The sequence below is a fragment of the Microtus oregoni genome, unplaced genomic scaffold (assembly GCF_018167655.1).
Source record: "Microtus oregoni isolate MIOR12 unplaced genomic scaffold, Mior012 000026F_ref0000081, whole genome shotgun sequence".
NCBI lineage: Eukaryota > Metazoa > Chordata > Mammalia > Rodentia > Cricetidae > Microtus > Microtus oregoni.
In genome coordinates, this window is record NW_024543085.1 from 31989061 (window position 1) to 32016424 (window position 27364).

At 40.0% G+C, this 27364-nt stretch overlaps 1 protein-coding gene across 3 annotated transcripts in view; it reads right to left on the minus strand.

Annotated features, from left to right (window-relative positions):
• Nucleotides 1-257: 257 nt before the first annotated feature.
• The window catches only part of Ptn (pleiotrophin), an 86095-nt gene continuing 58988 nt past the window's right edge, over nt 258-27364 (minus strand). For all 3 annotated transcript variants that reach the window (XM_041675729.1, XM_041675730.1, XM_041675731.1), the window contains exons 2-5: nt 20653-20769; nt 19595-19768; nt 16909-17070; nt 258-1035 (exon numbers count right to left, since the gene is read on the minus strand). In XM_041675729.1, the coding sequence (XP_041531663.1) occupies nt 980-1035; nt 16909-17070; nt 19595-19768; nt 20653-20767 (507 nt within the window). In that variant the 5' untranslated portion in view covers nt 20768-20769 and the 3' untranslated portion in view covers nt 258-979. The remainder of the gene's footprint in view (nt 1036-16908; nt 17071-19594; nt 19769-20652; nt 20770-27364) is intronic.

A 27364-nucleotide genomic window follows, 5' to 3' on the forward strand; every position in this document is an offset into this window, starting at 1 on the left:
TGGGGTCACGGGTAGAATTTTTCATGTGTGAAATCAGGTCTGTACACAAAACTGTTGGGTATTTAGCACATATCAGATTTGGTGTTTAGGGATGTTCAGCCTGTACACCTTACTAAATCACAAAAGAAAAGAAAAAAGAAGAAACACATTAGTAACATTTGTGCCCATGAGGATTTTAACTAGCTTGCGTGATGGACTTTCACAACATGGCTGACGAAGAGAGAATTACAAATTGAAATTATTGCACACAAACCACCTTTTATTCAGTATCACTTTGATTTATTTTTCCTAGATTCTCTTTCCTCAGATGGAAAAATAATTTCATCAAGAAAACCAATGTTTCTGCCAAAGTGAAAGAATTCCATGTCTTAATGCTTTTTTAAAAAACAGAAATCACCATGAATGACATCACTGTTTTGCCTTTCTCCTCCTCTCAATTTGTTAATTTTTAAAGAAATTTCCACTGGCAGAAAGCAATGTATTTCTCTCCAATAGAATGATTATATTTTATTGCTGCTTTGTTTAGTATATATTTTTCACAATCAGGGAAAAAAAAAGTCTAGGTGAAAACCTATCTAGCAAGAGAACTAGTTTACATGGTTGTAGCATTTAAATTGCTGCCCAAGGGGGGGGGTGTAAAAAAAATTAAAGAAAAAAGATTTAAAGGTGAAACATCATAGAACATCAAAAAAAAACTTACCTCAATTGCCTACCACCTATCACATACTACAGCTCAACTTTCTAAACAGTATTACAGTCCTTTATTATAAGCCCCTAGTGGTTCTATGGCATACATTTTTTTTTAAAAACGCTACTACAAAAAAAAAAAAGTCTTTTCTCTGTTTTTTTTTTTTTTTCCTATCGTGTACTTAAGCTACAGATAACTGTTGAATAAAAAGACTACGGTAGGTATAAATGTAATAGTTAACTAATCCTGTTTGCTGATGTTCTTTTCCTGGCCCACGGAACGTGGCGTCTTTTAATCCAGCATCTTCTCCTGCTTCTTGCCTTCCTTTTTCTTCTTCTTTGATTCTGCTGCAGTTTCAAAGAGAGAGAAAGAGAACAGCATCAGGGTCCGAATCTGTGAGAGGGAAGACAGGTTTCTTATAATTGGCCAAGTTCAGCACACAGGCGTTGGCTCTTGCTAAATTGCCAGTGTGTGTACATGTGCACAAACAAGAGCTGGGGAAATACCTATAAAATAAGCAAGAACACAGCCTACCTATGTGTACCACTAAACATGCTTGTTATCATGTTGCTTGCTTCCATTTGGAATGTCAAATATTGTTTGAGGGTCCTGCTTAGAAAGCATATACAACAGGCTGGCCTCTCTTGGGAGTGAACCGGATCTCTTCCTTATGGAAGGCTTCAACAGCCTTGTTTAGTTTAGCTCCAGTGCGTTTCAGAATCCCTTCGACTGAAAATGTTCATTAGCATTCTTTTTTCTTTTCCTTCTGAGCAAACAGTTCCTAAGTGCTTCTAGTGTGTATCTCCAGCTGCTGATACATTCAGGCAGCTCTTTTTATAGGAGAACAATGGACCATATGGTATGCAGTCCATCTACAGGGTCATAGAGTTGGGCGAAACACACAGAGGGTATCGACCTGCCTTCAACTAGATCCACGCATTAGCCCATTAGGATTTGCACCAAATGGCTCCATCCTTCTCTATTCAATGTTCTTACATCTCTCTTTGACTGATATGAGAACACAGAGGGTCACATTTGGAAGGTTAAAATTGTTTTCTTACGTTTAAGAGCAAAGCTTGAATTAACTCTCTGGATAAAGCCAGTTTCATTTCAGTAGTTTTCAAGGTAAGACAAAGGTTTGGTGTGAGCATGAGGGTCCCCACTTGACCTAGAGCAGAACTTCACTTGGTGAAGCCAAGTGCTTTATAGTGGTCATGCAGTGGCCACTCTCCAAAGCATTTAGAGTCAGGAGGACCCAGACACTGATGTATAACAGAAGAGCACTTTAGTTCACACTGAACAGAGCCAAGTGGCATGGCATGCCAAACATTAACTCAAACCCCAGGCTCTCCATCACTTTCTCCCCCCTGGACTAATCCCGTGAAGCAGACATGCTTGCTAGGAAATGAGCAACATGTGAGTGTTAGGGCTACTGCTGGGGGAATGTCAGCTCTGTTCCCAGCTCCAGATATTTTACACATAACATGGGCTCATGTGGAAAATATAGAGACATACATCCATCACAGCAACACACTGATGTTTCAGCCCCCTTGGGTTTGCAAACCCTCATCCTTTCCTTGGCCTATGACTAAGTTCATAGAGAAGTGTTCATGGTTGAGACACAGATACAAGATGGCCCTCGCTCTGTAAATGTTTGCATTGTTAGATTAGAGATGCCACTGCATTTGCAATTAGTTGGAAAGTGTTCCTAAAGTCCTGAGACCTTCTAACAAAATAGTAAAATTTCAAACACCTCCTATTGCTATAAATTATGATTATAAGCTCCATCATTATGATGGCCTCCAAGAACCAAAGGAACTACAGTAAAGTGTAGCAACTACCTGTTGTGGGGTATTTGTCCACTGTATGAAGATGTATTTCTGTGACTGGTGTGATAGAGAACGGAATGGCCAATAGCTAGGTAGGAGAGGATAGGTGGGATTTCCAGGGAGAGAGAGAAAGAGGAGTCATCTAGACATGAGGAATGAACCAGGGAGATGCAGAGGATTGCAGGATGTGCAGTACAGAAACGAGCTAATGAGTCACGTGACAGAACCATAGGCTTAAAAATATGGGCCATAAGAGCTAGTTAAAAACAAACCCAGCCAAAGGATAAGCTTTCACAATTAATAATAAGTCTCCTCATTGTTATTTGTGAGCCAGCAATCTGAAAGAAAGTCAAACGACAACTGCCAATAGGAAAGACGAAGGAAATGAGAAGAATGGGGAGGATGTTTCGTATCATAGCACATCCCGGGCCCATTTTCTTCATGCAGAAACCTCGAGACTTTTGTGAAGCACTTACTAAAAAGCAAGTGCCAACTTGAAGTGACATCTGCTTCATGTTGCTCCCTGACACACATCAGCCCTGTGTCAAGAAAATCAGCCAGTCTGCCAAGTGGCAAGAATAAAACCCGCATCCTCATGGAGGGATACTGGGATTGAGTCCTGTCTGAGATGATGGGCTCTGAGATCCACTTCACTACAACTGCCTCCCAAACATTTATTTCTTCAGTGAGAAGCACATATGCACGCCATCTCCACTATGTACCAGATGCAGCTTGAGCGTCTCACATATAATGGCAGAAGGAACAAAACTGCATCTTCAAAAATCTGGTATTACAAAAAATTTTAGAAAAAAAATGTTTTCAAGATTGTTCTATGTGCATATTTCAAATTTTAAAGATATTTATAGGCCACACTTATGTTGAAGACCATGCCAGGGTTTTAATGGCTTTGGGACCAATTTTTCTTGCTGATTTACTGCAAATACATTACAGATTTCTGTGACATAAAGTAGTGAACATCCACAAGGAAAATGAGTTAATAAGAAGAAAAGTGTTTATAAATTTTAGGCAGTGTGAAAAAAAGATAATTTCTCCCCTCTGGGTTATTTTTATCATTCTTGGAAATATTAATAACTTTTCTGTTTTTAAATGTAGCATGAGCTCATGTAGACAATAGAGAAACATTTTACATTCTAACAGGAGTTGTCCATCATTGTACAATATGGAAACAAAATGATTATTGGTAACTTCTATTTATATTTCTTCCTATTGTTTTTATTAGGGATGCGCTAAAAACAGTTGAGTACTAGAGAGATGGCACAGCGGTTCAAGTATTTGCTGCTCCCGGAATGGACCTGGGTTATTCTCCCAGCACCCACATAGAGCTCACAACCATCTGTAGCTCCAGGTGCAGGGGATCTGATGCCTTCTTCTGAACTCTCTGGGCACCAGACACTGACTTGGTTCACAGACATACAGGCAGAGAAAACACTCATACATATAAAATAAAAATAAATAAATCTTTAAAAATCTGTTGAGTCTACATTCTGTGATACTTGTATAAACCTTGAAACACGACCAAGTAGTATTTTAATGATAGAAAATAACGTATCCCATTTTTCTAAACAGTTCTTCCTCTATAGTTCATTTGGATTACTGCGATGGCTTTTTGTTATTTTTGCTCCCAATCAAGGTGCATTAAAATGTTTGTCTGAGTATAGATTATTAGGAGATGATCCCCTGGATAGAATAGGGCGTTTTAAAGCTCCAGATCAGTATTGTACTGCACTATACTTCTTGTAAATTCTAATCCAAATTCTTATCAGCAGCTTCTATGGGATCTTATGACGTCAGTTTGCTCCACAAAGCTGAATAATCAAAGGATGTGAGCCATCTCCTCCTCTCACCACAGACCCTTAGGAACAACCGTTATGCGGTTGGCGGGATAACTTCTAAACTATTTTCTATACTAGGGAAATGAGAGAAATGGTGCCGGTGGGGGATCCATTTAAACACTTTAAGGACAGATACTTTCTAAGTGAAAGAGTTGAGTATTCTGGGGCAGATTTATCTCAGTTTCATAGCAAAAATGGCAGGGATGAAGAAAGGCATATGGCGGTATAAATAGGAATGGCCCCCATAGGCTCCTATGTGTGAATGCTTGGTCATTAGGGAATGGCACTACTAGAGAGGAACTGGGAGATGCGGCCTTGTTGGAGGAACTGTGTAACTGAGGGTGGGCACTCCCAGCACTCAAGAGAAAGAGACGGGCAGTCTCTGTGATTTCATGGGCAGCCTGGTCTACAGACAGAGTTCCAGGAGAGGCTCCAAAGCTACAGAGAAACCCTGTCTAAAATAAATAAATAAATAAATAATAGTAATACATAACATGCTAAATATTATAAAAAGTGGTACAATATAGGTAGATTATTTATTTCAACCAAACAGAGTCAAGTTAACAAAAGTCCCTAAAAAGTATTTTCCAAAGGAACTCAAGCACCTATCAATAAACTGTTGTAAATAAAGAAACAAATAGCTATAAATAAAGTAAATAGGCAATAATGACATCTAAATAATGTAAATCAAGTTTATTTCTCTTTCTACAAGCATCCCAGCCTCTTTTTCCTCCCAGCTTCCCACTTCCTTTTTGTGTGTGGTGGGGGGAGAACATATGAGGGCTTCTTTGCTTTCTCAGAAAATTTATAATGTACATTCTATGTACAGTTGACATGAAAGAAAACCCAGCCATGTGTTGGTGTGTCAGGGTCACTGATTGACTTGACTCTTGCATATACAAGGTAGAAAATGGACAAGTTTTATTATTAGTTTACTAATATAGCTGCACAGTCCTAACATTCTAACACCTTTTCACACACAGAGATGAGAAATCAGTATTTGGCTTTCTCTTTTTCTGCAAAAATCTCTTCCCTTTCCTGAGTCGGTGGGCCACTGTCATGATCTTGCACTCAACAATGGCTTTCCTACTGACTTTGTCCACCCTGAGGCAACAGGGATGACATCTAAATATTTAATATATTATTTCTGAAATGAAAAACATTTGCTATATTATAGATGATAAGCAATTATATTGATAGCATCTGCCAGAAATGTCACATTTCCACTTAGCTTATTAATGTTTTCTGCTGCCATACCCAATAACATTTTAATATATGATCAGCATCAGTAAAATACTAAATGATGATTGACAAAATGATGAGAAGCGTGAACTTCAGGATGTGAAGATTTTTATAACCCTGTGAATTGCTCCTTGTTTGCTTCCATATGAATTTTTCTCAGGGGTTCAAAAATGATAGACATGGATGAAATGAGGTTAAATATGTTTCCCTAAGTACATGCTAAAGCCCCAATCCATGTATATTGTGGAGTCAAAATATCTGGAGTAATTCAGGAGTAATTCAGCCAAAATGAAGTCCTAATCTGGTGACTGGTATCCTCAGAAACCTGAGGACACTGGAAGAAAATAGTCATTTCCAAGCAAAGAGAGAGATAGCAGAAAACACCAACCTACACAGACCTCAGTCTCTTATTTGTAGCTTCCAGAATCATGCAGCAAAGCATACGTGTTGTTTAAGGTATTGAGTCTAGGGTGCTTTGTACAGCAGCTCTAGTGAATGAATACATCACTGAATTTGTGTGTGATCAGTTCATGTATGTATGTCCTTAAGATCTGCTCTAGAAGGTCAAAACATGTGTTTTTGCCTTTTTCATTCGTCCTACAGAAGAAGAGAATATGTTTTAAATGTATCTTATTGACACTGAGGACAAAGAGGTGGGGGCTGAGAAGGTGGATCAGTAGGCAAGGTGCTTGTTGCAAGAGTATGAGGACTTGAGCTTGAATCACAAGAACCTATGTAAAAGGACAAGCTTTTCTAGGATGGACTCTGAAGGGCATGTCTGCAACCTCAGCTTCGGTAATGAGAGAGAGAGAGAGAGACAGGCAAAGCATAGAGGGTCATTACCCAGCCAGCCTAGCCAAATCGGTGATTCTGGTTCAGTGAGTGATCTTGTCTCAACAGGCAAGGTGGAGAAGCTAATGAAGAAGACAGCCAACTTCACCCCCATCCACCATGTGCACACGGACATACACACATGCGCACACATACACATGTTAAAATATAAAGAAGAGGGGGAATGAGGACCGTTGCCCATATCCTGTCATAGGTAGAATCTAGATCTGTACATGTAGGTGTATGACAGACACATAACATAAAAGCAAAAAGGAGACTATCTGAGAGAGGAAGGTGACCAGAAAGGTGGAAAGGGGGACACGGGAGAGTGACGAGAGGTCAAGTCAGCAAAGTACAATGTCATGAATGAAAATGTCACAGTCACATTCATTATCTGACTATAAATATTAACACTAGAAAACTTATGTCCGATTTTATGTTCGATGATGGTCACACAAGCACACACAGCATTAGTCCTGCTCCCGTATCTCCATGCTGGTACTCCTGCTTCCAAGCAGAAGAGACTCGGGTACCCGTCTGTAGCGCAGTCAGTACCAGACCTTCATCACTCCCCCTCAATCTTTCACAGTCTGCCAGTAGCTTTCATAGCAGCTGAATTTATTATTCTTTTGTGTCTAAATGAAAGCTAGGAAATAAGGAGCTTCTATTTATTTTTTTAGAAAAATAAACATATTTTGAAAGTCTCCTAAGACTGAATACTAGGAACACTTTATTTTTTTTTTATTTTTTTTTATTTGTGTCAGGGGAGTATTGATTTTTTTTAATTTATTTATTTATTAAGGATTTCTGCCTCGTCCCCACAACCGCTTCCCATTTCCCTCCCCCTCCCCCGATCAAGTCCCCCTCCCTCATCTGCTCGAAGAGCAATCAGGGTTCCCTGACCTGTGGGAAGCCCAAGGACTGCCCACCTCTATCCAGATCTCGTAAGGTGTGCATTCAAACTGCCTAGGCTCCCACAAAGCCAGTACGTGCAGTAGGGTCAAAAACCCACTGCAATTGTTCTTGAATTCTCAGTATTCCTCATTGTCTGCTATGTTCAGCTAGTCCGGATTTATCCCATGCTTTTTCAGACCTAGGCCAGCTGGCCTTGGTGAGATCCCAATAGAACATCCCCATTGTCTTAGTGTGTGGGTGCACCCCTCGTGGTCCTGAGTTCCTTGCTCGTGCTCCGTCTCCTTCTGCTCCTGATTTGGACCTTGAGATTTCTGTCCGGTGCTCCCATGTGGGTCTCTGTCTCTGTCTCCTTTCATCGCCTGATGAAGGTTAATATTCCTGAGGATGCCTATGTGTTTGTCTTTGGATTCACCTTATTTAGCTTCTCTAGGAACATGAATTATAAGCTCAATGTCCTTTATTTATGGCTAGAAACCAAATATGAGTGAGTACATCCCATGTTCCTCTTTTTGGGTCTGGCTTACCTCACTCAGGATAGTGTTTTCTATTTCCATCCATTTGTATGCAAAATTCAAGAAGTCCTTGTTTTTTACTGCTGAGGAACACTTTAATCTGTGAAAATTTTCTCCAGACTTAGCCTGTGTGCCTAAGCAGGAGCCTAGGAACACTTTTACCTGCACCCAGCCTTTGGATTTCTGATGAGTTTTCCTATGAATATTGTTTATTCTTCTAGAAAAAGGCTTTGTTTATTTTCTTTCCTTTCACTACCTCTGCGTCCTGAGCCCCAGCCAGTCTGCTTTGATTTCCCTGTGGGCTCCCGCCAGCTTTGCATCAGTGCAGAACTGAGCGGGACTGCTGGGAGCAGGGACAAGTCCCTCCTGACAGTGCTTGTTACCTGGACCGCTGTGCCTCTGACACAGAGAGGCACCAGAGCCTCCACGATGCTCAAAGCAGAATCAAGATGATCTGGTTCTGTTTGGGAGGCCATTGGTATGGTAGGGTAACTTGATCTACTATTCCTCACTTTAAAAAACTGTGCCCTTATTGTAGGGTCTTAGTTGGATACATACGGTACTAAAAGCTCTCATTTGGTTTCAATGCAATTACTATACAAAGAGAAACTTAAGCCAGGAACTGTCTAATAAGACTCATTCATAAATGACCCCACATATATTTATATGACTGGATGTTTTAAATTATCACAAACAAAACAAAACAAATCATCAATTTTATTTTTATAATTCATATACTCTTCTGGAAGTCTTTGGTATAGAAATATCAATCTCTGTTTCCAGCTTGGCCATTTACTGGCAGGGTGAACTTTTATGAATTGTAATTCCTAGACAGTAAAATGTGGTCAAACACCTATTAGCTGTTGTAAGGATTAAGGGAAACAAGCTAGGCCAATAAATTAGCATAAGGCTATACAACAAGTATCCGATAACTAAACTACTAATATGATGCTCGAGAGATGATAGTAACTACAGAGAATAGAAGAAGTAATTCTTGACTGAGAAATTAGAAGGCAGAATCACAAAGACTTCCTGGGAGGGAAAACCCAGAATCTCCAGCCCAAAAAGTAATCAGTGCGAATGTTGTTTGATTGTGCTGCCTTCCTTAGCTCTAATTATTACAGAGCTGTGTTCTGTGTGAGCAGCTAATGAGCCTCTGAAGTGTGGAATTTACCCAGGGAGATGCAAGCAGACATAGCGTGAGGTAAGCTCCACAAATATTTATAGTTCTTCGTTCTTACGTCTGCCTTGGCAGTAGGATGAGAAGTTCTTGCCTAAGGACAAGATCTAAACACCCAAGAAATTCTTTTCGGTGGATGAGGCCCCAGCAGATAAAGGAAGTCAATGTAGGAGCAGCAAGCCCCAGTGAGCCAGGCAAGAGAGTGTAACTGCATAGATCATCCATTCTTGTGCCTGTTCCCTCCAGCCAGGTCCCATTCACCCAGCTCCTGAAGTTTGGATGTAGAGCAGAGACCAGGTAAAGTCCAGGCAGGATCATCCTCCTGAAGGCTGGTAAAGATTCAGGATGAGTCTGAAACTCATTAACTTCCGTACATAGGATCTGTGACATCTATATCTACATGGGCAAAGGCTATATGTGATGCAGAAGATCCAGACTCAGACTGCAGCCACGTGTCCAAGTCCACGACTCTGCTTGTTAGGATGGACTCCTACTGAGTGCCCAGCTTCTCTAACGCTTTGGCTTCCGATCTGTGAAACCAGAAGTTGCAGGACATACTTGAGAGCTTTCTGACTGTTTTGTGGTAGTGCGTACACACTACGCTAAGCTGTGAAGCGCACAAGTAATTCATGGCTAGTTCCTACTACAATCACCACAGGCCTTCTTCTATCAGAGGTGTAAATACCTACCTCACCATTGGCCATGGTGGTGCACATGTAATACTACTGCTAAGAAAGGTGAGGCAGGAGAATTGTGCATTCAGCACCAACCTGAGCTATGCCGTGACTTCTAAGCCAGCCTAACCTACAGTGTGGGAAGTTGCTTTAAAAAAAAATAGGAAGGGAGGGAGGGAGGGAGGGAGGGAGGGAAGGAAGGAAGGAAGGAAAGAAGACAAAACAGGACAAAAACACTGAAAGTAGCTACATCAACAGGATGTAGAAAACAGGAAAATAATTTCAAATTTCTTGCACACTTATCAAGCACATTATCTATGGTCCTCATTTTTATTTTTCTTTATTAGTAATATTCTTCATTTATTTGGGGGGAATTTCATATATATGTACACTGTGTCTCCATTTCATCTTAACAACTTGGCTCTGTTGTATTTTCTGTCAGCAGTTTGGAAGGCAAAACACATCACTCTGACTCGAAAGGAACAGAGTCAGATCTTGCTTTGGGTACGATATTATAAGCGGGGAATAAAAATATAGGTGCTATCGAACATTTCCTCAAGCAGAATAGCAACAGATGAAAATCTGAGTGCAGTCTGAGAAAGAGGGCTTCTCTCTGACCAAGAAGCATGGATGTCCTACCGTGTACCCCATGCTGCCTTTCCTATAGACCAAATGGAAGAACAGAAGTCATCAGCACCCCCCTTCTCCAGTCAGAGTCTCAGCGGTTGAGGCAGGTCCTGAGCCGTCCTGCAGGGACTCTGCCCTATATAATCACTCCACATGGTTAAAATCCAGAGCCTAGGAAAGTCTATATGCTCCGTGCAGCGATGCCTCTTCCTGCTGGATGACAGAGCCCACCCCCCACCTCCAAAATGGGGGAAAATGTTGAGGAACTTCTTTTATCTTCAAAAGAACAAACAAAGGAAATCTATTTAGCGGAAAGAGAATGGAGAATGCTGGGAATATCACTTTACTGACCCATTTTCCCATTCAATAGTCTGCTGCCAAAAGCTGCACACTGCACGCAGCGGGGCCTGGTTCTTTGACTGTGGCCATTCTTTTCATCTGTAGAGATGAATCATCAAACCTAAGAGAAAGCTGGGCAGCTGTCCCAGACAGAGCAATGAGATGGAAAACTTTTAGAAATAGCTAGGAAAAAGAATGGGTATTATCATGAGTGGAGAAATTCAACAAGCACCTGGTAGCAGATTGTAGATTGGAACTGAGCTAGCAGACTAACTTCCATTCATTTCCTCAGCTACCTGCAGGACAGACATCTAACTTCGTGCTCCTGCCGTGGACCATCCCCGGCACATTTTGGACAAGCCCCAGGTGCCAGACAAACTCAAAAGTCAGTGATCACCCTGCCAACTAAGCAAGCTCTAAATGAACTTCAAGATACAACGAATGCTTCTAATTTTAAAATCAGCTGTCATTTAAGACAAAATTCAGAAAATCCATAGCTCACTGAAGTTCCCACATAAACCCCATGCCCAGGCCCCACGTGCATGTCTGTGCTGGTTAGAGGTTGATGCCTGTGCCATGGGCTGAACCGCTCACGAAGATGAGGCTGGTGGTAGTACCATGGTTCCCCACAGGGGGGCGCTCCCAGGCCCCTTGCTCATCGCAGTCATTTTCTAACTTCCCAGTGACCCAATCATTTAAGGGGACCCTTGAAATAGAAGATTCAGGAAATTTCCTGAGGTCTTTGCTGTGGTTCTTTCTACAGAACCATCTGCATAGGGGGACTCTTATTTTTCTCACTGTTAAAACAGCTCAATTAGCTCCATGGAGAAAAATAATAATTGTTTCAAGGAGAGACCTAACTAATTGTAAATATGTCCATTGTCTTGAATAAAACAATGCTGTCTCTCTAGGCAATGCTGTCTTCTTGGAATTGTAGCATTGCCTCCTCTACTACACAAAGAGAACGGTTCCAGCTAATTATACATGCCCTAATACATTGCAACACTCCTTCCCAATCTGAAAGATCGGTCCACTAAATACTAAATCAAGATTCTTGCAGCAGGCTGTCCTGTGCTGACAGATAGAATCTAAAGAGCCAAATATATTTCCCAGATTCCCTTGTATCAAGATTCTGAGTTAGAGCTAATATTTATCAAGCAAGTATGTTCAAATGAGATACGGAGGTATAAACGATACATGAGAAACACACAATAGGTACCACATTTGGAGATATTGGATGCTTACACACACCACACACACACACACACACACACACACACACACGAGGGGTGGAGGTAGAAGGGTCTGATTTGGTAAACAAGCTACTCAGATTTTCAGGCTTTGAGTCATTGCATTGCATGCACTGAGTAGGATGTACTTTCCGTAGAAGAGATTTTGCTAGAACAATTCCTTGTGGGGTAGTTAGATATTTTTACTGGATCTGTTGCCTTTGGCTGTATTGTTACTGGCCTTGCACGGTCCAGGCCAGATCCACTGGGCTCCCAGAGAGTCTTTGAACTATATAAAACCCTTGAATAGACTTCCTTCTGCTTAGCCAACTGGTGTGGAGCTTAATACACCTACAATCAGTAGCCAATACAGGGTTTTCCTGATTAAAACTCTTTTCTTTCCTAAGCAAATAAAAGTTGTAGTCTCCAATATATTTATTCCCTTAATTGTCACTGCTAGGCTGGCAATAATTAAGTAAGTTCTGATTTTATCTGCCCATCTTAAGAGCAACACTGCCTGGATGGACCCCTAGGAAAACTATGCCCACTTGATGTACCAAATATATCCCTTTGTTACCCCTCTCTTTTGAGTATACAATGCTGACATTCTCTTTGGATTAAGAGTGTTTCCCACAGGCAAATGTGGGAATCCACATTTAAGAGATTTAAGACGATACCCTATGTCATTGAGATTGTGGGCTTAGCCTGAAGGGTAGAATTTGCATAATATTAACAAAGCAGCAGCAAGTACCCATTCTACATTTTGAAAGGCTGCGTTGACAGAATGTACTGGAATGAATTTTAACACAATTTTTGCCTGAGTGGTCTAGTTAGCAGTTTTGCAATTGTTTTGTTAGGAACTCTAGACACTATAGGTTCCTTTATTTTCTTATCAGCTACTCTAATCTTTTACCTTATTAGCAGCAGTAAAGTCTCAAAGACATTTTCCAGGTTTTCTTCAAATTAGTCGTGAGTATTCAAAGTTCTACCAACAACCATGTTCCATTCTGAAATTTAATTACATAGTCTTCATATTAACCTGAGTGTTTTCTGAACTAAACTGTAAGAAAGAAATGAAGAAAGAAAGAAAGAAAGAAAGAAGAGAGAAAGGAAAGAAAGAAGAAAGAGGGAGGGATGGAGGAAGGAAGACGAAAAAAAGGAGATTGCTAAAAAAAAAAAAACAAAAACAACATAAAACTTAAAAACTAAGCCTGGCCATGTGTTTGGTGAAGGAACTAAAGACTGGGAAAACAAAGAATCAAGCTATATCCTCAGAGACTCAAGTATTTGAAATAATTAAACATGTTTTAATGATTGTTCATTTTCCTCAAGACCACAATATCATACGTTATTTATTTTGGAAAGTCTGAAAGCTATTAAAAAGTTTCAATCAGGTAGGTCTCATGTATAAAGAAAAGAAAGTGTATCCAGAAGACAAGAGCAAAGCTAGACCTCGGGCTATGCTTTTAGACACCAGGCAGGATGGCTGTGGCTGAGCCATCAAATGATTGCTGTGTTTATTTATTACACCAAGGCTAGATCAGATACTAGGCAACTTCCCAGAAGCTCTGCCATTTAATAGTCTAGACTGAAGAATAAAATACCTCATGTGATAAAAGTTTTATGAGTTGACAAGATGGGAGGTAGCATGGAGCAATATCTCCCATGTCCATCTGAGGAAGGCCTGATTGCCTGCTCTGTGGATTACAAGCCATAGAGACTCTTAGAAACAAAGTCTGGGTGTGGAAGGGCAGATACCATCTCCCATTCAGCCCACTGACACGGGGCTTTACACAGCTGCAGTGCTTAGTTTATATTAGCGTAGTTTCCATAATGTATGAGCAGGCAGAAGAGGGAGTTATGAACGCAGAGCTTGCCAAATCTTGACTATGTCATTCCTGAGAGATACACCACTGGCCAAGCGCAGTATCCAGTATTTGTCTCCTCTCTAATAAGGTTGCATGGGCCCTTATGACATAATGTCTGTACAGTACAAAGAGCAAAGTGAGGGAGGGGAAACAAGCGTGATAATGGCCATGGAGGTTCTCACTTGGTACCACCTGCTTTTCCAGCAACCTGAAGCAAATGAGCTGCCTCAAGGCTGAAGATGTGCAGAAGGAAGCTAGACTATCTAGCCGCCGTTATTTGAGAAGCAGCATGGAAATACATGCAACTCCTGAGTGTCCCTGGTTGCATTTTATTTAAACAAAGAAAGACTCACGGCAGAATGTGCTTGTGTATCCCATTTTTTAAGAAAAATAAAAGTCTCCAGTCTGACACATCCCCCCAGCTCATCTACAGTAACATTTATTCTTTGTGCAGAAAAATGTGCAGTACAAAAAAATGTTTATAAAATCTTTTACTGCTTTAGATGGACAGGATTGGACTTTTAACAATGGCCTCTTCAATGCAAGGGGAAGATTATATTTGCGTGACCTATGATCTATAAAATGCCTAAAAGATATTCTGAAGTATGAGACTCACTCAGGCTAATCCATTCTAAATAAATTATATGCCTTCATTATTTAATATGAACAAATGTTACAGACTATCCACTTGAAGTATTTTTAGCACTAGATAGATTGAAAGTTGAATGTGAGAAACACATCTAGTCATCAACGGTCACTAAATAACAAAAGAAAAATAACCTAAAGATTCAACAGTAAAAAGAGAACTTCTTTAATCCCAGCACTTGGGAGGCAGAGGCAGGCGGATCTCTGTGAGTTCGAGACCAGCCTGGTCTACAAGAGCTAGTTCCAGGACAGGCTCCAAAACCACAGAGAAACCCTGTCTCGAAAAACCAAAAAAAAAACAAACAAACAAAAAAAAAAAAAACAAAAAAAGAGAACTTCTTGTATTGTGTTTATTGAATGCCCTTAAGGATCTTTTTCATTGTGGACTATTAAGGTTTTTGACAGTTTTTCTATTCACTAAGGTCACCATCACCCTGGACTCCTTCTCACCTCTTCTCTCCATTTATCAAACTTTATCTCCCCTCCTCCACCGCCACAGGGACAATGTGTGTATGCACCTCTTCTCTGGTCAATGGATTTCACACTAAACAGGGGTACATTCAATTTCGACACTATAACAAAATCTTCTAAGGAGGCCGGGCCGTGGTGGCACACACCTTTAATCCCAGCACTCGGGAGGCAGAGGCAGGCGGATCTCTGTGAGTTCGAGACCAGCCTGGTCTACAAGAGCTAGTTCCAGGACAGGCTCCAAAACCACAGAGAAACCCTGTCTCGAAAAACCAAAAAAAAAAAAAAAAAAAAAAAAAAAAAAAAAATCTTCTAAGGATCATTCATCCTGTTGGAACTACCAGGTGTAATCTGGTAGGTCTGACAAAGTTGGGGCAGTAGGAATTTTCATGGCTCCCTCGGCAGGCTCTTGCGTACAGTTCAGGCAGAGAACCATAGGGGACACCTTACGTTTTTCTCCCTTGCAGTTCTCTATGGATGCTGTAGGTTTGGGTTCAATTACCACTTTAAAATAAGTCAGTCTGAAGACTGAATCTATGAACTTCCTTTCTGAAAATGGCTCCTATTTTTTTTGTTTGTTTGTTTTTAAATCTGGCATTGTCTAGATAAGCAACAGGTAGAGAGTTGGTAGACACTCCGCTGGAAGGCAGTCAAACCTCAACTCTAGCATCTGAGGTCCTAGAGTACCTAGCTGTCCTGAACTTGGAGGTAGCCCTTGCCATTGCCAACTGCATCAAATGATGGAAACCTTGGCACGTGGAAAGAACCCTCTCTGGTCATCAGTATAAAGCACCAGCCGCCGTCGGTTTCCGGGGGATTTCTCTTTTCTTACTTTGGCTAATCACCAGCATTTATCTGGATTTCTCCAATGAATCCAGCAGGATGAATTTTCAAATGTAATTTTGAGAGTCAAGTACAAGGAGAGGTCAAGGGGATATTTTCAATTGGATTTCATTGAAGCATGCGGCATGAATTGTCTGTGGGAGCCGCATGAAGCACCACGCACAGCACAGGTAGCTTGCATAATAGGCATGTACTCGCTCACCATTCTAAGGACTGGAAACCTGAGATCAAAGTGTTGGACCGACCTGGTTTTCTGTGAGACTTCTCTCTGTGGCTGGCACTCCGCACCTCCCACCATGTCCTCACATGGCCCTCCCTCTCTATGTGTCTGCTTTCTAATCTCCTCTTATTAGAACATCGACCATATTGGATTTGATCCCATTCCTGTGACCTCATTTGAACTTACCTACCTCTTGAAAGTCCATACTTATAAATAAAGTCACATTCTGAGATACTGGGGTCGGGGGTAATACTTGGAAATACAGATTTGGAGTAGACAGAATTCAGTCCATCTAGCCATGAAATGAAAGGATTGACCACCTCCTGGGCTTCCTCCGGCGGGCCTTTCATCTGCATGAAACCACGGCTATATGGTTCTGCTTTACCATCTCCACCATTAATATAGAGCCTGGCATTCTGGGAATAAGTAACTCTGCACAGTTTTAAAATTCTGTGATGAATGGGTGTGGAGGCTGAAACACCTCAAGCTTTTAAAGGCTCTGAAATAAGTCCAAGACATATAAAGGCTATCATCTCACATAGTAGAGGGAAGGAATAGGTACCATGTCTTTTCTGAGTCTGTGAAAATCACATTATAGATAATCTGAGAGTGGCCTGATTGAAAGATCTCTGCATTACGAACCGTGTGAGTTTATTTATCGTGTCTCAATTTGAAAACTGAGACAGAAGTAATCCGTGCAACAGCCATCTTAACTGGCATGGATTGCTGAGGCATTCAGTTGTATTCCTGTTCAGTTCCTAACCCCCGAGGTGTTCACGTCTGCAGAGAACATCAGTTTGAACTCAGAGACTATCTACAGAGAGTATGCTGTGGAACTCACAAGTGGGCATTTTTCAGTCATTGTCCTAACACTCTCTCCTGGAATATTTGGGTTTCATCTGCCTCTCCCAGTCTATGAAAGCTGTCAGAGTGGCAGCCTCTTACCTTGAGGCTTGGGCTTGGTGAGTTTGCCGCAGGGCTTGGAGATGGTGACTGTCTTCTGGCAGTCGGCGTTGTGAAGAGCTCTTTTCAGACTTCCAGTTCTGGTCTTCAGGGCGGTATTCAGGTCACATTCTCCCCAGGCCTGGAACTGGTATTTGCACTCAGCTACAAAGCATGACAAGATGAAAGAAAAATCATTAAGAGAGCTTACTGAGGTGATAATAAAGGTGCAATTTTGATGTCCAGATTTTGGATTTAAGCCATTGTACATTCTCAGGCAGTTATTAAGAAACAACACAGGGACATTCCATATACTTTTCGCCCAATCCCTGCCCCCCCCCAGCTTTGGCATTTTGAATAACTGTGAACCTATCCTGTAAAATGGGAATTGATACATTTTCAAGAGTGTAGGCAGATTTCTTCAGTTTCCTATGCATGAACATGTCTAGTTCTATCCATGTAAATGCATGTGATAAACACCATCAATGGGTATGTATACCCATTACAAGTCCCAGTGCAAGGGGCCCACTGTCACAGTCCTCTTACCTTTTACATTCCTTACAATCACAACTCTCTTCTCCAGCTCATTTCATTCTGGAGATGAGATTTTAAGCTGTGTAAACTGGTATGTTTGGCTACTCTGGCAGCCACAGAAGTTAGAAGATAGTGTACAAGCCTCTTGAACTGGAATAGCTAATGGTTGTGAGCCACCATACGGTGGTGGTGGGAAATGAACTCAGGTCACTGCAAGAACAACAGGTGTTCCTAACAACTGAGCATCTCTCTGGCTCTGAGACTGGCTATTTCTTTACTTAGCGTACGTTTCTGGTGATCAACTCAAGTGAATCAACAGTATCTACTTTTATACAGCTGAGTAACCGTCTATGAAACAGATATATCAAAGGTTATTTATACCTTCACAAGCTGAAAGATGCCTGGACTGCTTCTATAGTTTGTCCAAAATATACATATATGCATATATAACATATGCAAATGTTATATATTCATGGAAGGGGTTTTGTGAAAATGTTTCCCCCACCCCGGAATAAAAAGCCCAAGAAACTGCTGAGTTACATGGTAAGCGCAAGTCATGTTCAATTTCATACAAACATAGAACAAGCAACACCTCTAAAAAGTAATATTCTTTTTTTTTAGGATGGCTGTGCCATTCTTCATCTCCACGGACAGTAAAGACAGGCCCTAGCATCTCTGCATCTTCACTGGCATTGGGTATCATAATGTTCTACTCCAGTCATTCTGATGGGCACATAGTAATATGTCACCAGGGTTTCACTCTTTCTTCCCTTAATGGGACAGAAAAATGGATTATCTTTCCGGGTGTCTATTCATTGTTGTATGTCTCTTGAGAAAACGTGTGTGTTGATATTTACTAACTATCTTCTTGGATAGTTAGGGTTGTTGGTTTGCTTGCTTGCTTTGATTCTATATTGATTTTTGAGATTTAAATAGATGTTCATGATATGAATCCTTTAAGACACATCCCGCAAACTTTTTATAAGTGAGTCTTAGCAGTGGCCCATACTAGTTAAAGTCTAATTTATGTGAACTCTATTGCCATCGTGGCAGTTAAAGCCATTCATAAATACGTGCTCCAAAGTTACAGAAGTCAGGGTACATGCGCACACATGCATCCTCCGTCTTTACTCGCATTTCAGCTACAGTGTGTTTCTGTAAGGGACAGGTAGGACACCATGGTCATTATGTCCCATGGTGGTCAGGAAAAAACACAAAGTGGATGATGCAGAAGAGAAAGCCATTTGGATTTTTGAATTGGCAGAGGAACACTGTGAAGATAACTCAGTGGATAAAGGGCTTGCCTCACACACACATGAGAATCAGAGTCTTGGCCCCCAGAATCCACATAAAAAGCTGGGCAGATGTAACAACCCAGCTGTAATCCCAGTGTTCTGAAGTCAGAGACAGGGATCTCTGTGGTAAGCTTAGTGGAATCACTGAGTTCCAGATTCAACAAGAGACCCAGCCTCAGAAAAGGCAGATAAGAGCAACAGAGGAAGACACACAGCATCAACCTCTGGCATTCACACATGTGACCTGGACAAATATGCACTCACAAACACACAAGTGCACATGAACACTACACAATACAAAACACACACATGCTTGTAGATGGATATGTATGGTTAAAGATGTAAATGTTGAATAATGGGTTAAGGATGGAAATATTGAATATTGAAATAAAGCTGAAAGTGTTGAGAGAACTTGTCTCAAGCAGATCTATCAGAACACCAAAAAGGGAAAGTAGAAAGTGATGACGGAACGGGAACATTTTTGGGAGGGCACCAGGGCGTGTTTTGTGCCTGTATAAGCAATGATTCTTAACTACAAATAGTTTTGACTACCAAATGACATTTGGCTAGTTTTTCTGTATTATGGTTAAAAGAAAAAAAAAACTGGTAGATGACAAGGGTGTTGCTAATTATCGTATGATGTACAGGAGAAATACAAACAAAGACAGCCAAAACCCATCTCCTAATATCACTAGTGATGAATCTGAGAGGCAAGCTCTCTGGTCACCTTGGGTCTAAGGAAATAATGTATTTAATGTAACATAAATGTGAACTGGCCTGAAAAATAAATTTGATAGACATATTCCAAAAGACTTTCATGCTCGTAGCCTAAAGCGATAGGAGCACAGGGTGAGACTGACCTCCAAACTGCTTCTTCCAGTTGCAAGGGATCTTACATCTCTGCGTCTTCATAGTCTGCTTACACTCGGCGCCAGTGCGAGTGCCCTCGCGGGTGCCCAATCCACAGTCCCCACTCGTGGGGACGCACACGCTCCACTGCCATTCTCCACAGTCAGATTTTTTCACCTTTTTCTCTGCAAGGAAGGACACGAAAGCAATCACCATGCAGAAATGTCCCGAACTCCTCAGCACCCCGATTGTGAAGTCTATGCGTTTTATCTTTATCTGCATTGTCCAGGAAGGCAGTGGGAATAGGGCAGATGTCTTCTCAATGATCAATTCAATGCATGGTTTAGAGAAGAGATGAAGAAAGCACGGGGGTGGGGGCAGAACTAATACTACTAAATCATGTGAGTGATGGAGACTATTCTAAGTGAATTGCTAACATTTCCTTTGAGAAACAAATGCTTCTCGGTGAAGGCATTGCCTTCCTGCCTGCTTCCTGACCACGATGCTGTGAGCTGTGATGGAGGGACACCTCTGAAGCCCTAAGTGAAATAAAGACATCTTCCTCTTAACCTCACATCTCAAGGGTTTGAATGCAGCAATGAACAGTTAACTAACACACTTGCGCCAGATGCAATCTGAAGATTTGTGTAATTTTGATGAAAACCTTTGAAAGTATGAAATTGCAAAAAGAAGAAAATATTTTTGTAAAAATAAAAATCTCAAGCAGTTTATAAAAAGTTTGAAAATGAAGAGGAAAGGTCTATTAGAAGTACTAGCAGTCACACTAACAATTTCATTAAAAATTGATGATCTGGTTTTGTTCTGTAGATAGAAAGGCATAATGGAAATGTGGTATGGTTCCATTATACACCCCAAAATCACAGCCCACTCGTGACAATACAAGGGCTTGTGCATTCAGGAGTAAAGTGGGGCAATATAAAACAAGTCTCAAGTAGGGTTTCCCTAAATAATTAAAAGGAATTTGGAAATGGTGGAAAAGACCAGAAGCAGGTGGCTGGGTGCACGGTTACCATCCGAGGAAGCGTCTCTCTGCGACTCCACTACTTACCTGGCTTCTCTTTCTTCCCAGCCTCAGCAGTGTCCACAGCTGCCAAGATGAAAATGAATGCCAAGAAGGCAGCTGCGAATTTTCGACGTTGCTGCTGGTACTGTTGGGATGACATTTCTGGGAAGGAGGAGAAAAAAGAAAGAAGGTGATTTCAACCTAAGTCAGGATGAAGATTCAGCTCTATGATGAAGCAAACACCTTCCCTGAAGCTTCTGGAGCACTGGGATTTAGGAAAATTGTATTGATTATTGCAAGTGGAATTTTATCATTTCCCCCAACAGCTACAGAAAGCAATAAGTCACATGGCCATTGACATTATTCAACCACTCACTGTATCAGATTTTCACAGCTATTTGTTATGTATGCCCCTGGGGTAATGTAAGCAAGAGAATCTTAAAGACTGATTTTGAGCAGGTTCCTACAATTCATCTTGCTGCTGGCATCGCTTGGTAATAACAACTCCAGTCATCTTCAGGATGCCTGGAGGTTCCTGGAAGCATCCATCGCGCTGCAGTCATGGGGCTCTTCAGTGTGGCCATGGCAAATGATAGCGCACAGTAATGTACTGACTGGTTTTTTATATTTAGATACAATTACCAGTGAGCAGCATCTCTGATTCTTATCTATCCATGTTCATAATATCATCCCATTATTTTTTAGAGTGAATCACAGAAATAGAGCAGGCATGCTATGATACTAAAAAGTTATAAATAGACTTTACTCAAAAACCACTATACCCTCAAGACCTGAGGAACAGTGATTATACTTGCTCAGAAGTTGAAACACCCCTCATTTCACATAAACCAAAATCCCTAGATAACACTAGAAAGACCCCTGTTATACTTAAAGACACTTGTGGTAACCTTCCGCCAAGATGTTATATTGCTGAAACACCCTTGAGGAAGCCATTGACTACAGTAACTTGTTTGATAGTCATTTACTTCCATTTGCTGTTAATGGTGTTGTATAGATCAAATGAAAGTGTAGAAATAATCTTTGGTTATTACTAGTCTGTGCTATTTTCTTTTATACCAAAACTAGCAAGAGATTAGTTTTTAATGATTTTACAATCTCTTCAGTGAATAAGACTAATCCTATATGTGTGCACTCATGTGTGTTCACGTGCGTAATGTGTGTGTGTACACACCTGTGTGTTGGTGATCACTCTATCGTGAAACTTGCTTTTCTAATTCATAAATATCTAAAAATTGATACCATGATTACTATGTATCAATTTTCATACATTAGAATTGTCACTTATTAGTATTACATTTTCCTTGCTATCAATGACTGGTTTCAGTAGTATGAATAAACATATTTTACCTCCAAACAAAAATTAACATTTTTATCACTTTATCATTTAAAACATGAACTTTGTTTCCATGTACAACACTTGAGTCCAAATGGATCAAAGATCTCAACATAAAACCAACCACACAGAACCCCATAAAAGAGAAAGTGGGAAGCATTGGCACAGGAGACTACTTCTTAAATACAACCCCAGTAGCACAAACACTGAGAGAAACAATTAATAAATGGGACCTCTTGAGACTGAAAAGCTTCTGTGAAGCAAAGAACACAGTCAGCAAAACAAACCAGCAGCCTACAGAATGGGAAAAGATCTTCACCAACCCCACATCAGACAGAGGGCTGATCTCCAAAATATAAAAAGAACTAAGAAACTAGACATTAAAAGAACAAATAATCCAATAAAAAATGGGCTACAGACCTAAACAGAAAACTCTCAACAGAAGAATCTCAAATGGCCAAATGACACTTAAGGAAATGCTTAACATCCTTAACCACCAGAGAAATGCAAATCAAAACAACTCTGAGATTCCATCTTAAACCTCTAAGAATGGCCAAGATCAAAAATATTGATGACAACTTATGCTGGAAAGGATATAGAGTAAGGGGAACACTCCCCTATTACTGGTGGGAGTGCAAACTTGTACAGCTGTTTTGGAATTCAGTATGGCAATTTCTCAGAAAACTAGGAATCAATTTGCCTCAAGACCCAGCAATATCACTCTTAGGCATATACCCAAAGAATGTTCAATCATACCACAAGGATATTTGCTCAACCATCTTCATAGCAGCATTATTTGTAATATCCAGAACCTGAAAACAATCTAGATGCCCTTCAACTGAAAAAAAATGGATAAAGAAAATTTGGTACATTTACATAATGGAATATTACTCAGTGATAAAAAATATAATATATTGAAATTTGCAAGCAAATGGACAGAACTAAAAAAAAAATACCAAGTGAGATAATGCATACCTAGGAAGACAAATATATATTCACTTTCAAGTGGCTTTTAGCCTACAGCCCACAACCCCAGAAAATCTAGACAACAAAGAAGACCCTAAGACAGAAATACATGAATGCAAGTAGGAAGGAGAAAAAATCAAGATCTTCTGAGTAAATTGGGAGCATGGGGTGCAGAAGAGGAGGGTGGAAGGAGAGAGGGGATAAAGGAACAGGAGTGAGAAAAAATGTATAGCTCAGTTAAAAACAATAAAGTATATTTCAAAAAAGAGATGAACTCTGCTTAGCTACTCAGCACCATTCCCATCCCCATCCATAATCCACTATTGGCAGCTTTGCTCTTCCTAAGGCTGCATTCTCATGATGGTCTCACTGAAATGTCCCCGGCAAACCTGAGGTGAGTCCTCATCTCGTGATTAGACAGGAAACCAACCAAGATTCACTGATTTGCAAGCTTATCGGAGTTCTCAGAGATGAGTTCTCTGTGCAACTATGTGATGTACTATTTCCTAGGACAAATACCATTTAAAATGATTAGGCATAAAGGACTATAAGCCCTGCTTTTTCCAAAGGCTGACTAACTACCTTCTTTAAGTCCCTAAGAACTGTGGTGAAACTTGAAAATTCATAAAAGTTAATTTTAATAGTTAATTTCTCTTTCATTCGGGATTTTCAATTTTGACTTCAACATAGATTTCGCTTTGATGTGTGAAAATTACCTGCAAATTATCCTTTTTTTTTTTTCAGTTTTTCAAGATAGGGTTTTTTTGTATAGCTTTGGAGCCTGACCAGGCAATGTGGTGGTGATGCCCCCGGTAAGGTCAGAAGTCATTCTGATTAAACCAATATTTTAATATCTCAGTTTTTAATGGGACTGTAAAAAGAGTAAAAATTTAAAAGAAGAGAAAGAAATGTACTGATTAAAATTACCCAAGTAGACCAAACAGTATTTAACACCATTTGAGTGCTCCAAACAACACTCAGCTAACTTTCTGGCACCTCCCTGGTCTAATAAATCTGTGAGTGATATATATGTGTGCAGATAGCAGCTTGCATGTGCTATCTTAATATTTGCCTATTTATCCTCAGCATCACAGAAAAGCTCATGCTTTCCATGCATAGAGTTTAATTTTGCTTGTTCTCCAACATGCTGGGTACCAGATGAACATAGAAGTAAGAACAAGCCCCCCTCAGACACACAGAGCAATTAGGGAAGTGGCTAATTATTCTTCACACTGAGAAAAAGACACAATGGAAGAATAAAACTTACTAAATTGGCTGATTTCTTTTGAGGAATTTTTTTTATTTCTTACCACCTTCTGCCATCTTTATTGTATTTGACCTGACAGACATAATTCACTGGGTTTAACAAATTGGAAACTACCACAAATGGAATCTGGGATATAGTGCATACTGTTGAGTTATGTCAAAGAAGCTTGAAATTCAATGACAAATAAAGGAACTAACTGGAGAAAAGCATTCACTTGTTACACTTCAGGGCTAGCTAGAATGTGTAGGAACCTCCTCCTTCCTAAAGCATTGGAGTAGGGTCTAAGATTTTGAAAATGGAAATACCTGGTGTAAACACAGACAAGGATCCTGGAAACTGTCCCTGCTTGTCCTATTTAGAAAGACGAATATAGTATCTGGAGGCAGAATTTTTGTTGTTGTTGTTGTTTTTGTTTTTTGTTTTTCGAGACAGGGTTTCTCTGTGGCTTTGGAGCCTGTCCTGGAACTAGCTCTGTAGACCAGGCTAGTCTCGAATTCACAGAGATAAGCCTGGAGGCAGAATTTTTTATTCAAACTTTAATACTACCACTGATCATTTTCTGTCGTTGGACAAAATCAGAACATCACAACCCACTGAACTGGTTTTGCTATCAAAAGAGTGGGAGTGAGCTGTGGGGCTGGTAACTGCTAGAGACACTTCTCACAAAAGCTACAGGATGCAGACATGAAGATAACATGGAATTACATTTTCAGCTTGGCTTACCTCTACCACTCTTTGGTTTGCATAGAAAGTATCATTTGAGAATTAGAAGCTTGATCCCCAAATTTAGCAAGTCGGGCTTTGAAGAAGTGAGTGGACTGTTAGAAGGACTCCGCCTTTATCAGTGATTGAATCCATGGATGGATTAGAAATCTGAATAGTATTACAGACAGCAGAGCTGTAGAAGATGGAGGCTGGCTGAATAGCATTAGAGACAACAGAGCTCTAGAAGATGGAAGCTGGCTGAGGCAGGAGGTCACTGAGGGCATGTCTTTGAAGGCCATGTCTCACCCCACCCCCTTTTGTTACTTCTGTCTGCTTCCCCATCTTGGTGAGATGAGCCGACAGACATCTCCTACAATATTCTGGGTCACCTTGCCCTCAAAACAGTGGAGTCAGCCAACACAGAGTAAACTAGTTTATACTGTGAGCCAATAGAAACCCTTGCTTCTTTAAACTATGGGACTGTTTTTCAGTGTGAAAAGTTTGACAACACAAATTTTTTTATTGAAGAAATAAAACTTGGAGTTTTTGTTTTATATCAAAGCAAAATGTCACAAGACAGAGAAATTATTTAATTAAAATCAGCTAAAGGCTCCATTAGTCTTTTCAGGACACAGATTCATTCTGCCTTTACTTTTGGAAGCACAATACAAATTCAAGAAACAACTCACAGTACACCCTTTGAGTCCTGAGCCCAGCATTGAAAATTAGTGACAATGTCAATGCAATTCAACTGTGTGAAGTGAGGAAAATCAACTCCATTTACAATTATATTCTATGCCCTTCCACATGGAAAAATATCCTCTTCCATCTTTTTATTTGGAGTAGATAAGACAAAGAGAGCCCCCCGTGCTTAGAAGTTGCTTCTAAAACTTTGATCTTGAAAAAGTCACAGAAATATAGCTTAAAATGGGGGAAAATAAAGCTAAAATAATATCCTAGCTGTTTGAACCACTGGATATATAATACATTGACAATGGGCTGGAAACAATCATAGCTCTCTCCAGAAGTGTATCATAAGGAAGACTGATCAGCATGCCTAAAAATGCATTTGCATCCATTCACAACACTAGAGCATACTAGACATTTTGTGCTTTACTTTCTTTATTGCCTATGAAATATTATTTTTTCAATCCACATGTGCTCAACTATGTTCATAGCAGCTTTGTTTGTCATAGCCAAAACCTGGAAACAACCTGAATGCCCCTCCACTGAAGAATAGATAAGGAAAATGTGGTACAGTTATGCGATGGAGTACTACACAGCAGAGAAAAGTAATGACATCTTGAAATTTGCAGGCAAATGGATAGAGCTAGAAAACATCATATTGAGTGAGCTAACCTAGACCCAGAAAGACAATTATCATAAGTACTCACTCATAAATGGTTTTTAAACATAAAGCAAAGAAAACTAGCCTACAAATCACAATCCCAGAGAACCTAGACAACAATGAGGACCATATATACATGGATTTTATCTACATGGGAAGTAGTAAAAGACAAGATCTCCTGAATAAATTGGAATCATGGGGACCATGGGAGATGGTTGAAGAGGCAGGGAGGGGAAGAGAGAAAAATTTATAGCTCAATAAAATCAATAAAAAATAAAACAAAATAAATAGTAATTTTAAGCTTGTAAAATGAAACATAAGACACTGAAAATCATGCAAAGACACAGAATACCTGAGTGAATCTTTATAAAAATAGAGGTCTTGTCAAGGGACTTTGCACATTCCTTGTCCCAGCTACAGCTCATCTCTCAACAAGTAACTCACAGAGAAATTCTTTTCTTGTATTTTTTGAGGGTTTTATTTAAATATGTTTTAGACTTACCTACTTAAAAACATCTAAATGCTTTTTGGCTTGCTTTTAACATAAATAATAACCAACCTCCACTGACTTCTAATTCTTGCTTTTTATATTTTTAGAAAATACAAACCATTTAATCAATATACCCTACATTCTGGATTTTGGTAATTATATATTTAGGTATAAATCACTATTCCTCTGTCCAGATAAAAATTAGCAACTGGATATAGAGCCCTTCCCAGAATGACTTCTAGAATTCAGTAATTAGCCATTTATGTCTCCTGTTTGACCTTGTTCTTCTGACTCTACCGAAATCTCTGAATCACTTGGTTTCCTTAAGTTTAACATCAACTACTTAGTTCACTAGTAGATAACTAGTCAAACATAAAAAAACTTAACAATTCAAAATTAAAACAAACAAAACTTAATATTCATCTAAGTAACATTTACCTTCTTAAAGAAAAACTAAGGACAACCATGTACTTATTGATACAAAATACCCCAGGGATTTCTCTGATGTGTTCTGGCTTGGTAATAATATACTAATAAATCTATTTTGGTGAAAAACATGTAGCCTTTAAGTTCTGGCCCGTATAAATCTTTACAAAGTGTGTAAGTTTCTTGAAAATTTCTGTCTTT